The following is a 14,814-nucleotide window of genomic DNA, read 5'->3' as shown; positions in this document are numbered from 1 at the left end:
CAACCATATAAAATGACTTTTTCCTTTTATTGTTAAGAAAAAAGAAGATAATTTCTCTTAACTAGTGAATACTATATGGCAAAATTAGTTAGGTGGCATATAAGCCTTCAGAGAAAGGACTCAGGCAGGAAATTACTTATCTTTATTAAAATATCCCATTTAGGTTAATTTATTGCCCTTTTGGTTGTCAAACTTTAATGCAATGTCAGAATCAGTTAAATTCCAATTCCAAGAAACAGCTTTAGAAATTATAGCTCATTAGGACTGTTTTTGGAATTATATATCTGCATTTCAGCTATCTCAACAAATTTCACAGATGTTTCCGAAGTAGGCAATCTTGGCACGCAATGTGAGCAATAGTGCTGTAGAAGATGTGCACATCTCCAGCCTATTAATGAAGTCATCTTATTAAGGCCTTTTCTGGGAAGTATCCTTCAAAGAAGAAGCCATGAGAACAATGAAAGTCTCTAATCTTTATAAATAAAGCAACACAACACACTAGCTATGCAATAAGACAAAAATAAAATAATCTGGGAAAGTAAAAAAAAAAAAAATGGATTTTTATTCTTTTGTCTTCTCTTTCTGTACTTTCTAATCTTCTGCCATATTTATCTAATTATTTCTTTAACTGTTTCTGTCTCTAAATGAAAAGTCTATCATTTATTCTTACAGCATTATTTGGTCTATATTTCATTTTCATTATTTATTAACTGGTAACTCACATTGGGAGTTTTGATTTTACAATTTTGATGTCTGGATGACATATTATGTATTATTTTGTATACGTACTTTTTGGAGGAAATGGTGATAGGATTTAGTATACTATAATGGTTAAAAACATAGTATCTTCTTAAGACAGCCCTGAGTTCAAATCTTAGTTTTGTCATTTATAGTGTCAGCTTTGGCAAAACTCTATTCTTTTAAGTTTTATTTAATGGGGAATGATAGAAGTATTATCAGGATCAAATCAAATAATCCTTGGAAAGTCAGTACCACTAAATGTTCGCTAAAGGTCAGTTACTATAAATATCCTTTATTCCTGGAATCTCTGAAATTGTAATAAAACCACTTAACTGGCCCTTAGTTTTAATGTAATGTTTTTGTTTTTTTAATTAACTTTATTTATCAAAAAATTAAAAAAAAAAATCCAGATAAAATAAAACAAAGGAACAGGAAAAACAAATATCCTGAAATAACTTCATTGCTTCCAATATGCTCCTAATGTTGTTTTTAAACTTGAGAAGGGATGAGTCATAATTTCTCTGTCTGTACTTTCAAGAACACTCTGAAAGTGGGCTGGCCTTGTATAAGTTCTTGAGGACTAGAATAGGCTACTTCTCTGCAATTTCTGAACTTTTCACCCCTGGTTTTCAGATCTCCATTGACTTCTGTCTCCAAGACTTTGGGATGATCCAATTTCAGCTCTGATTTTTCTCCTGACAAGTCCTATTGGAAGGGCCAAATAATTATTTTACTGTGAACCTGAGATCAACAAGCAGACTGTCTGTATATGATCAGATTTAAAGGGTAATGTTTGTTAAGAGTAGTTAGTGCTGTGCAGTGGTTATGAGCAGACACTAAGGTCAGATTTCTCAGGTCTGAATGTGACCTGGGCAACTTTTTCAGTTTTGTTCATCTGTTAAATGATAATAATAGTTCTCTTCACATGTATTTGTTGGGCTAATTAAGTAGGCTGATATATATGCTGAGGGCTTATAAAACTGCCTGACACAGTAAATATTAGGCAAGTTTTTTTTAATGAAAAAAAATGGATGGGTACTGACCCCTTCTAGTTGAGGCAGATATGGGCTGTTATCTCTTCTAGAAAGCCCAGGGGCCTCATTCTGAGTTGGGCTCTGTAGATGTTGTCTCCTGGTAATTGTTTCCATAGGTGAAAGGAGTTAACTTTTTATATGAACAATCCTATGTAATACAATTTTTTCTGTGAAATTCAGGTAGGAACATTATGGACCGTTAGGGACATTATTCTGCTTCTGGAGTTCCTGTAGGCAGCAGAGTTTCAGATACTGTGAAAGGATTTGGAGACTCTGCAATCAACACTCTAGGGTTGAATTCCTTCTCACCAGTTCATGTAACACTGCATGAATTTCACAATCATTCGGTCTTATTCCAATCCTAGTTCATTTATACAATGAAATGGTGGTACAAAACTCATAGGGCTATATTAAGTGTTAGATGAGCTAATGTATATAAAACATCCAGGAGAGTGCCTGGTATTCAGTAAGTGCCTCACAATTGTCATAAATGTGTTGCCTCTCTCACTTCTCCATCAGCATCCCATTTATGTCACACTTTTTAGAAATGATATGATTTATATTTATTATTCAGTTGTATATAAATGTTAGATTAGTTTGCCATCAGGAACTTTCAGAATCCTGAAAGCAAACTTAACAAATTAATGCAAAATGGATGAGATTAAAATCTAAAGAATTCACCTTAAAATGTGAATGCCACACCCAGATCACAATGAACTTATGAAAGGCTCTAACATCCAATGCATTTTTTATGACAAATAAGAAAACTACAGCATGATAATAATAATTGTAGTTAAAGATATCATTTATTTGCTACAACTTGGAAAACACTATGAAGGCATTGTTTTGTGAAGAGTTTTGAAGTAAATACTGTTGTTTCTGTTTTCCAGAAGAATGAATGAAAGCTTGGAAAATATAAATAACTTAACCAAGGTCACAAACTAGTGAATGCCTGAGGTGGGAATTGACCTTAGCATTTGGATTCAGAACTTGCATGTTTAAGCACTATGATATTTTTCCTATCAACTGCATATAATGGAGGAAAGAACACTTTCTAGCAGAGAAAGATACACAGTAAAGAAATAAACATATTAAAAGACAGCATAGATTCAGGGTGAAAAATGCTAAAAATGTGGAACAAGTGATATAATAGTGACTCAGACACAGGGGACCCTTTAGAATACGTGTTCATAGAAGACCGCAAAGCACAAATATACAGTATTTATGAGCCCATGTTCAGGGATGAGACGCGCTGAGCTGAAACAACATGAGTGAAACTATTAGAGGGTGGTTTGTGGTGCAGGGGAGGGGAATTTTATTTGACCTGGATGAGTATGATTATCCACTTTCCTCTGTTATGACTTGAAGATATCAAACAACTTAATCTGTATTCATATTAATTCAGCACACATAAATTCAGGATGAAAGGAATTAAACTCACACAACCATCTTCACCCAGCAGACTTTGTCCTTTCTGGCAGTTGCTCTTTTTGATGGCATTTAAATTCTCCTTTGCAGCTAGCAGCATTGATCTCAGCTTTGCCTCTTCGTGGCTTGCTTTTATTTTAATTTTTATGTTTTTTTCATGTAAAATCTCTTACATTGGCTTGAAGCAGCTGAAATAAGCTGACTGTTAGAAGGAAAGCTGTTTAGCTAAATTTACACTAAATTATAATTGTCCTTTTCTTGGCCTGTGAGGCTCTGCACAAACAGGTTTCTTTGACCTCATCCAATATTACTCTCTCCCTTGTTCAGGGTGCTCCAGTTACAATAGCTCCTTCTTGCCTTCGGGCCTTTGTTCTAGCTCTTCTTGCTTCCCAAAATGCTCCTCCTAGTCTAAATCACATTTGTTGACTTGTCATCATTACTCAGTCTCCAGCTCAAATGCATCATTCTTAGAGCAGACTTCCTTAAACATCCATTTTAAAGCCATTCTCTGTTTCCTTGAGCTGCTCTCTATCCTATCACTCATTGCATCTTCTCTACAGAATTTTTACAATCAGATTTACTTGCTTATTAGTAACAGCCAGAGTGCAAACCCCAGCCAAGTAGAAGCAGGGCATTTTTTATTCATTGCTGCATCTGCAGCACCTAAAACAAAGCTTGGAACAGAGTAAATTAAATGCTTTATAAATACTTACTGAATAAATGGTCATCATCTCCATTTAACCCTATGGGAGTAATAGCATTTGTTAAAGGATCCTTGTTAACTGGAAATGCTTTTGCAATTGATGATATTCCAATCTTGGTGATACCTTGAAATGTAGAATTTTAGGTTTGCTTGTTGTATCAGCGAGGTTCTCAGCTAAGGATGCAAAATCGTCTGTAATTAGTTTAACTGGAAGGTATTTATTATATGGAATTAAGTAGCTTAAATGATCTTTGGAAGGACCACAGTCAGAGTCAAAGTGGAGCCACCAAGAACCACATGCAGAGGCTCACCTATAACAGGCCTCGCCTGCTAAGGGACCTGCTGCCACTGCTGATACCAATACAGCTGTTGACTGTATTCAGGGTTCTCCAGGGAAACAAAATCAATAGGAGGTGATGGAAGCTTGAATTCTATAGGGCAGGGTGCAAGCTGGGAAATCACATGAAAATTTTGGTGAATTCCCAAAGAGAAACTTGCTGGCTGAAGTAGAGATGGGAATTCTCCCTTTGACTGCTGAAATCATCCCTTCTTTTAAGGCCTTCATTGGTTGGATGAGGCTTCAGTTGACTATAAATGTAATCAACCATAGATGTGATCACCTTGCTTATGATTTCAATCCACAAAGTATCCCCACAGTAATCAAGCCAGTGCTTGCTTGTTATTAAACCACTAGACACCATAACCTGGTGAAGTTGACATATGAATTTAATTATTACAGTTGACCTCTTGTAAACTTGGCATCCATACACATCTCCTTACACCATACTTAATCTCTAAATAAAAACAACAGACATATTTTTGACTAACAATACTCAACTGTCCTGCATATGACTAGAAACACATTAACTCTTTCCCCAGAAAAGGGGGCAAGTCCTACGGTAGTATCCACTCTGAAACTTGATATACTGTAATTTAAATATTATGTCATAAAATTAATACAACTATGTTATATGATAGGGGATAAGGAAGAAAATAAAGATATTTTCTTTAAGTATATATACAAAAATATTAATAACAAAAAAGGAAAAGTATTCATAAATATTGCAGTTCTTGTTTCTGTAACTGGTCATGTGGCCGTAGCTTTTATTTATAACTACCTTTTTCCAGTACCCATTCATTACATGGCATTTGTTTTGGCAGCTAGGAAACTAAAACAGTGGCCAAATCAGAAAGCTGCTACCACTTTCCCTGACTTCAGAACCACCCTGGTTCTGTTGAGCCCTCACCAGCACCCAGCCTGATATAACTAATTTCCAACTCAAAGATTTGCACCGATACACATGGTAGGCAGAACCCGGAGGAATGGGAAATGTAGTTCCTTGAATTTTATGTTTGGGAAGTGAATTCAATGCATGGGAAACTAATTAAATGTGCAGGGCATGTTCAAAAGATTTGGGGGGAGGGGGAGTTATTGCCGACCACCACATTTACTGTGGTTCATGCATGAGAGCTCATAATGCTTTTTTTAATCCTACAGGTAGTTTCTACAAAACTTAAGGGTGCTCTCATCAGTGTTGGTCCTACACATAGGATAAAAAGCAGACATAAATGACAGCAAGAAAATGAGACAGCAGGAAAATTATCTCAGTTGATACCATAGAGTTAAATTTACGGTATTTAAATTTTACTGAAAAATTACTATGACAGTGTTATTAGTGCTGAAATAAAAACAGATTCGATAGTCTTTTACATTTTGCCACTAGAATAGTATCACATGTAATTCGGTAGCAAATTCTCCAGAAGCACTTCTCGCCTAATTTTGAGATATTTGGTGAGATGGAGAACTTCCTTAGTTAAAAAAAAAAAAAAAAAAAAAAAAAAAATGCTTGTCTAACTTTATTTACTGTCACTTTGAAAAAACTTAAATAAAATCCAAATTTCTTACCAAGTTGTGTTCTGCTTTACAATATAGCATGATACATATTTGCAACCTCTGCTTGTTCTATTGTCTCTCTTTCCTATTTCCCTCCAGGCACACTGATCTTTCTGCATTTTGATCTTTTCAAAGTTGGAATCTTCCACATATACAACACTTATGGTAGTGACATGTCATCCTTTGTATCTCAGCTTAAATATCACCTTTTAAAATTTGCCTTATCTAACTACTCCATCCACAGTAGCATTTTCCCTCTTATTTTCTGTCACAGTTGTGTTTGTTGTCTTAATAGCAATTATCATGGACTATAATTGCTTTATGAAGTTATTCCCTTGTTCATTGCTTGGTTCTATTAAAAGAATATAAGGTAAATGTAGGCATTTTCTTTTTCCTTATTTTCTCTTTCTCTTTTTTTTTAACTATTGTATACCCACCTCACAGCATAGCACCTGACACAAAAAAGTGCTCAATACAGTTTTAAGAAAATCAGTAATTTAATGAAGAATGGCTTATTATTACATCTAAATTGGAGATAAAATTATAACATAACTAACCATATTTCAAGGCAGAATAAATTAAGTATTAAATAAAAAGAAAGTAAAACTTGTTATAAGAAAGTGAGGAAATAAACGATAAATTCATCTTCATTGGAACAAAGTGACTAGAGTGTTATATTATTTTTGCCTAGAAATTATCTTATGATGGTTCTGGAACGAGTTTTATTTTTTCCTCCATGTTACAGCTTCTTGACCATTATTATGTGATTGCACTCATGACATCTTTATATACAGATGCTCTATTAAAAGTTTGTGGAAAATCCAAGTGAATATAATTAAGCAATTAGCAATCTTGGATGCACTCCAATTGTAGGACTCCATAGTAAATGATGTGGTTAGAAGGGATAAAATGCCCAGTGATGTTTGCCCTATTCGTGAGTAGACACTCTTCTCTTAAGAATTTAGGTAACTATTTCAGGAGTCGCTGAACTAAACTTAAAGCATGATATTAAAAAAGGCACTGAACATCCTTTCATATTCTCAAGTACAACTAGTTTGACCATAACAACAGAATAGAATGAGATAGGCAAGAAACTGGAATGGTAATTTTTTTTTTAAGTTACCAGAAAATGAATTGGTAGAAATTCTTTTTTTTCTCTTTAGGCTGTATCTTTTTATGTAGATATGGTATAGTATTGCATTTTGATAAATTATCCTAACAATGGAATATTTTGTTTTTCTGTTTGCATCATGCAATTTCTTTTTAATAGTTCTACAATGCAATTCATAATTTTATGAAATATTCAGAAGAGTCTGTGGAGAAAATTGACAGGCATAGCCATATGAAATCACATCTATCTCCAAGAAAGAATGCAACTTTTTGTCTTCTGTGGTTATTCTGGACTGAAAGAGGGATTTCCAGACACTAATATGTGAATTTCAAAATCCTCTTTCACATTGTGTAGAAAGCTCCAGAAGGTAAGTTTTTAACCCTTAATACTAGAAATCAGACTGTGCAATTGTGTGAATATTTATTTCATAAGCAGTTATAACACTTGAACTGTCAATACAGGTACTTTGAATTCAGTCAAACTTAGATTCTAGTTCCAGTCCTATCCCTTAATTATGTGTGATTGGGGAAAAATGACAAAATATTCTGAGCCTTAGTTTCTTCGACTAAAATGTGGATAATGATATTTATAGTGTAAGGATAAATTGTGAAATATTCAATGTGATACATTAAATATATCACAATAAATGTGTATAATACATACATGATCTGGACTATAGTTTTGCATGACAAATGACAGATGTCCTTAAAAAGTTAGCATTTCTTTTCCCTTCATTAGATTTTATGGTGTGTCTATTTTAAACAGAATCAATGTAATGAAAAATTTGTTTTCTCACCAGGTTGTTCTGCATTTCAGAGAAACATTAATTTATACATGCTGATATGGAGTAATTGGACCTTCAGATATAATAAAACAAAGATTGATCACCTGTTTTTGTCCATGCACTGTGCTATTTATATTTTCAAATATTTCAGCTCAGTAAATATTCACCAACACTTGGTAGGTAGCTAGCATTAATCTTATTTTATAGATTTGCAAAATTATTACTCAGCATGGTGAGTACCACTTATTTCAGATCTGGCAGCTAGATTTGGAAAATAATATAATAATAGTGGTTTAGGAAAGTGTTCTCTTATAACATGATTTATATATATGATAAATAATACATTATATATTTCCTAAAACATGAGTGTGATAGACACTTTGAATAGAATAAAACTATCTGTTTTTCCTGCCTGTTAATGTCTTATGTAAGTAAAGACACAGTACACTATGGCTTTTTGGTTTTTCTGACGTATAAACTAAGGCTATTGAGTTAGCAGAGAGACATACATAAACAGATACAATAGGCAACTAGCTGAATGGAGATTTCCTCAAGGAAAGTTCAGTGTCATTGCTAAATAAGAGGAAAAAGACAAAAATGTTGCTGGTTAGGGTTTATATGGTACTTGTCATGAGAAGATAGGAGAAATTCTTAGATGTCATCAGTCATCTCTTAACTTCAAGAGGAATACTTTCATCTGGAAAAATAGGAGATTTTTCATGAAAAAGTGATTCCTCAATCAATACCAACTTTTCTGTCCTCTGATGATAGGGCCCCTGGTGTAGACCCCGAGCATAATGAGTTAGTGGATCCTCTGTGATCACTGGAATCTACCTTATTGAAAAAGCTGGACACAATATAAGTATTCTATAATCATGTAGCCATTGAATGGATAAATAAAAGATTAAGCTTACAATATACCTTTTCCCACTATTTATCATTATTTTAAAGGTAAATAGTTTCGTATCATTGAAAAGAACATCTATAAAAGCATAGTGGAGCTAAGAAGATGGAAAAGCATTTTTTTTTAATTTGAGATATAGCATACAGTCTCTAGCAAAATGAAAATTTTAAGAATTTGTGGTGGTAGCTTGGATATAAATTCTCTGGGGTCCTGCAGGCCAAGTTACATAGAGGGTGTGTGTAGGAACCCTCTGTGAGAGTCTTGAGTAAGTAGGTGGAATTATCTAAATCAGATTTCAAAGTAGTCATTTGAGCTGCTGCAGGAGAAGGGATAGTTGGAGGCAGAAATAAAACTGGAAACACTGGCAGAAAGCGAATTGCAGTAAGCCATGGAGATACCAGAGAGATAGTGAGAATAACCAAGACTGTGGTATATTTTGGAGGTAGACTCAAAGGGTTTTTAAAGGTTCAATAAGTAATGTAAGAGGAATAAAAGAGTGAAAGGTATTGTGAGATATTTGATCTGAACAATAACATGGAAAGTGGAACCATTCAATGAGATGAAGAATAGATTTGGTCTGGATTATTAATAATTTAGTTTTATCAACAATAATTTGAAACCCGTTAGTAGTTGCATACATAATTTTGAAAATTATGGGAGAGACAGGAGATGAGATACAAATAGTGTGGCTTCAGTATTTATAGTTCAGGAAAAGGAGGGAATTCCAACCAATGATCCTAAAAAGGAAGTTTCAGGGTAGTGGCAGGAAATTAGGGCAGTGAACTTTGATCTATAGCTTTCCTTTGAATTTTTATATCCACTTAATGCATAAATTAACCTAAATAAGTTCTTACATAGTAAATTTTGTGGCTTTATAAATGGTGCACCTTTGCATGGAATTCCTATCCCACCCTGTCTTGTTCTAGTCAATTTTCACTTTACTTTTAAACTCAGTGAATGCATTGCTTCCTCTGGGAAGCTTTATTGACCCAAGTTCAATTTATGTTCTCAAACTGTATACCCTAAGCATCATGTGAATGTCTTTAAAATAGCATTAATTAAATTGGTTGGTATTATTCTGACCCCATAATTATAAATCAAATCACTGAGGATAGGGAACATTGTCTTATTTAACCTCGTAACCCCAATGCATATGGTGACAGGTTTACACAAATAGATGCTCCAAATACATTTTGACTGAATGAATAAATAAAAGACTAGGTTTACAACTCATTAAAATTTTTCACTGTTTTATAGGTGAACTGTTTGTAACCTGAATTCAGCCTCTATAAAATAATAGATGGAATCAAGGAACAATGTGACTTACTTTGTCCTTCTGGGCCTCACACAGAATCCAAAGGAAGAGAAAGTACTTTCAGTTATGTTCTCATTGTCCTACATTTTGACTGTGGGGGGCAATTTGCTGATTGTTGTGACAGTAACTGTCAGTAAGTCCCTGGGCTCACCTATGCACTTCTTTCTTGCTGGCTTGTCATTTATGGATGTCATGTATGCCTCAGCCATTTCCCCTCATTTGATTTCAGGATTGCTCTTTGGACAAAAGACCATAACCTTCCAAGCTTGTATGATCCAGCTCTTTATGGAGCACTTGTTTGGAGGATCAGAGGTCTTTCTTCTGTTGGTGATGGCATATGACCGCTGTGTAGCCATCTGTAAGCCCTTGCGTTATCTGATTATCATGAGGCACTGGGTGTGTGTCATGCTGCTAATAGGGTCCTGGATTGGGGGTTTTCTGCACTCAGTAATTCAACTTAGCTCTCTTTATGGGCTCCCATTCTGTGGTCCCAATGTAATTGATCACTTTTTCTGTGACATGTATCCATTATTGAAACTCGTTTGTTCTGACACCTATGTCATTGACCTCCTAGTAGCACTCAACGGAGGGCTGATCTGCAGTATTGTATTTCTGCTCTTACTCATCTCTTATGGTGTCATTTTGCACTCCCTAAAGAACCTTAGTCAGGAAGGGAAAAGGAAAGCCCTCTCCACCTGTGGTTCACATATCACTGTGGTTGTCTTCTTCTTTGTTCCCTGTATTTTTATGTATGCAAGACCTGCTAGAAACTTCCCTATTGACAAATCATTGAGTGTGTTTTATACAGTCATAACCCCCATGCTAAACCCTTTAATCTATACTCTGAGAAATTCAGAGATGACAAATACTATGAAGCAGCTCTGGAGAAGAAAATTCATATAGGTGGTAAATAGGTGTGTCGTCCTCACTGAGAACACTCATTTGTCTTTAGGGAACATCTCATTGGAGCCCAGAAGTCATTTAAATCTGATACATCCTTTGCTTTTCTTCAAAGAATTTATCATAATGATAATGAAATAATTTACTATATGTTTGGGCTATTGATGACTAGAATAAAAACTCTATAATATCTAGTTTTTCACTGTACCTAGAAAGTTGTAATTATATATAGTGGTGAGACAATAACTAATATGTAATGGGTAATGAATGAAATTTTAATGAGTTACATGGTGTTTAATTTCTGCATTATCTATGTTAATTTTTTTTTTCAGTCAGCTTTTTTTTGGTTAAATTCTTGTCAGTCATGTTCATTCTTTTTATTATAGTATTTAATATTTAATGCTATGCAGACTGTCATCTTTATTCAATTTCAGTTGCATTACATACAATTTTTTAGTATGTAATGCACCTATTTTTTAAATAAAACAGATTGAAAGCACAATAACAATAAGTATAAAAAGGAATGCCATACAAAATGGCATAAAGTAAAATGCAAATTTCCTACCCATCCTTATCCAAATCTCCCGGTTCGCCTACTCAGGGGCAGTCACTGACTGTGTTCTTAAGAATCTTCAAGGATATTTTTTGGAAATAAAAGCATAGTACATACATATGCATGTATATGTCTCTGTGTGTAAAAGTTTGCATTTTATTTGATGATATTTCTATACTGATTTGATTGCCCAGGTTAGGTAGGCATTAAGGTACATTCAGCCTCATATATGCATCTAGTGAGGAACCTTACAAAGTTGAGGAATCAGTATGAAATTCTAGCCAAGTTGAATTTTGAGCCAACAGAGAATAAATTGATCAAATTAAGACATACCCTCTTGGATCAAAATATAAAATGTCATGTTGTGCCTACTCATGAAAATAATCATTTAGTGTGTTTCAAAATAGAAGATCATTACGGCTCCCATTGACATAGATTCAGGCTTTGATGAACCAATATTCAGCTCAATCCAGAACTACTGAGCTATAATTACCTGTCTTTTCAAGAATTGTCATGCCAATTTAGCTCTTTGCCTCCATGACTCTAACAGCCAGAATAAGGTCATCATCTCTTGGGGATACAGGATACAGGAGCCTGGGGTTGGTTGACACTTCATTTGGAACAAATATTGTTTCCATTACCTATATGTTTCCTGAGATGGGACAAATTATTTTCCACTTTAAGATTTTTTCACATTATGGCACTTCATAATACTTTGCTCTCTGTTAATTTTCTTGGCAAAACCAAAGTATTTTTCCTCTAGGAAATGCTGTAGGGGAGTAAACTGTCCAGGAGAGTTTACTGCATTGGGATTTGTTCCAAATACTACAGTAAACTAATATATAGAGTGAGCAAAGAGATTTCTGAAAACTCAAATTTCTGCCCAGACTGGATTTTATCTTTAATTGTTATCTAGTCTTATCGGTGTTTTCCTATTCTATTTTCTCTTGCATACAAATCTTTTGTTGCTTGTAGGAATTTATGGAAGGTGCCAAGATTCTAGGATGAGGTTGAGGAGATATGGTAACAGGCTTTTAATTAGGGAAGAAGCAGCCATAGGTGTATTCTGTTTGAATGACTGAATGGCTGAAGAGGTCTACTCTCTCTTGCAGGAAAGCACTAGCCTTCACTTTTCCAGGAACTTAAATTCCAAAATTTGCCTTGTTAGGTACAAGCTTAATGGATAGGGACATGATTGTTTTTCTAAATTTGCAAAGAAAATTACTTTCTGTTTTTTTCATCATAATTGACTGAGAAGACACATATTCAAATAACTAACATCAATGTTTTTAAATTTGCTTATGTAGCCAAATATTGAGCTTGGTTAATTTCTACTAATTAGGTCATGCAAGCATGTCATCTTTGTTTTCCTTTGAACCCATTTTCCAAGCAGATGATAATGTTCAATGATCTTTACACAGTAAATTACTGTTTTATTTAATATCTTTATATTCTAAGCATTCACTTTAGATATTTCTACAATTCATAATTATCTGAAAGACTGAGATGGTGGGAAATCTGTGTGGAAATATGGGACATATAGCCTCTTGAAACTATTTCTAGATTCACTAATCAGCCATACATTGTCATGTGTTCAATGGTCACAGATACATAGATACACGATGTATCTAGTTACCCTCAGTGAAACAAGAACTTATTTTTTCAGGACCAAGGACAAGACCTAAGAGGTGAGTTCTTGAAAAAACTAGCAATGGATACTCATTGAAAAATCACACGATACATTGAAATATAGCCAGTATCTTACATATATTTGCATTGGAGGAAGTAGGAATTGGGAAAATTAAGCTAGCAAAACACAGAAATTAACCAGAATACATAAAATCTACTTGGATTTAGCATTACAGCCTGAGAGATGTTTTTTTGTTCATTTGCCAAATAACAAAAGAAAAATGTTTTGCATTGCAAATAAGTCAATAGATTAAAAATCTGGGTTCATATCCTATTTTACATGATATGTTAAAGATTTAAATTTAGTTTAGATATATTTGAATTAGGGAATCAAATTGTATAGAATATAAAGTGTGTTAGGGCACAAAGGAACAAATTTCTATGTTGTTCTGGAAGCTTGATATGAACTTCTATGTGTAACTCTTTTAAAATCATCACAGCAACCATCTTACTATATATACCTAAAGAAACTAGTAAACAGGGCAGTATCTTGCCTACTGAAACTAAGAGAGATTTATAAAACTGTAACTATGATGCACTGTAAGGGGTATTTTTGTTACTATGGGATTTGGATTTATTTTATTTTAAAAATTATTTTCTTAAGAAATGGTATTGAATTATTTTTTCTTGAGAAATATTAATTAAATGGTTTAAGTTGAAAGCCTAGTAATATTACATTTCAACTTATAAAGTATCAAAATTTTGATGATAGAAACTATATAGCATAGTTCAGATTCAAATTTTTTACAGGTAATTAATTTAACTGACCAATAGAGAATTTATTCTTGTAAAATGCGACATTGATGATTAATAAAAGGAAGGGCACTAGATCTTGAAGAAAGTAAGGAGTTAAAAAAGAAAAATAATTGGCTACAGACTACTTTACACTCTTACCTTCCTCAACAGGAGTGCCTTTTTCTGTCTATAGTTTCAACAGTGGCAGTGTTCCTGAATAAGCTGGAAGCACCATGTGAGTGAGACATACAGAGTGTTCATTATGGCTGGATTCTAAAGAAAGCTCAAAATTCTCATTCACATATTCTCCCCTGCTGCCAAATCTGTGTGAACAGTAGCAGCTTTTCTAAATTTGAGGTTTAGTAATTCTGTGATTTTCATGAACAGGAAATAATCCTAAAGTTTGGGTTTGCATCCATATTTCTATGTGTTTAAAGCTTGTCCTTAACTATCAGATCCAAGGACTGAGGGATCAATATTTTCTCCTTTTAAATTTCCTTTTCTTCTCTCTTCCTTCCTTTTCTAGGATGTTCCCTGTTTTATTTGCTGTGGTTCCCAAAGAAGCTTCCTGGGTAAGCCCAGGAATTCTCAGGTGGTTGGGCTTCTAGCACTCCCTCACTAAAGGAATGTTTTCTTAAGAGTTTCTTCTTAAATAATACTAGCTTTGCTTAATTACATTAATATTCTTGTTACTTATAGATATTCATTTCTTTAATAAAATTTCTGTTTCCTGATTTGATTCTTCTTTTCTTTCATTTTCTACTCTTTAGGTTCCCTCTGATTCATGGGACCAATTTTTTTTCTGATTTTCTGTTTGATTCTAGTCAACACACATCCCATCACAGATAAAGATTACTACTCATATACAATAAAATAGATAATCCCTAAGACATGCACTCTTATCTTATGTTCAAAAAGGGATTCTTGATTTATAGGAATAATATTATTTTTATCCTGGACTGTGCCTATAATTCTTACCAAATTGAGAGAGAGACACATGATTTGTTCTGATTCACTGTCCAT

The 14,814-nt window shown here is 34.0% G+C and overlaps 1 protein-coding gene across 1 annotated transcript; it reads left to right on the top strand.

Moving 5' to 3' along the window:
• The first annotated feature begins 9,899 nt into the window (after positions 1 to 9,899).
• Positions 9,900 to 10,817, top strand: LOC119536855 (olfactory receptor 4A47-like). Its single transcript, XM_037839571.1, has one exon. It carries the CDS (start codon positions 9,900 to 9,902, stop codon positions 10,815 to 10,817), a length of 918 nt encoding a protein of 305 aa, XP_037695499.1.
• The last annotated feature ends 3,997 nt before the right edge of the window (positions 10,818 to 14,814 follow it).

Source organism: Choloepus didactylus, chromosome 6, assembly GCF_015220235.1.
Source record: "Choloepus didactylus isolate mChoDid1 chromosome 6, mChoDid1.pri, whole genome shotgun sequence".
In the NCBI taxonomy this organism is placed as follows: Eukaryota; Metazoa; Chordata; class Mammalia; order Pilosa; family Megalonychidae; genus Choloepus; species Choloepus didactylus.
The sequence above is the reverse complement of the archived record's forward strand: the minus strand, read 5'-3'. Positions and strand labels throughout refer to the sequence as shown.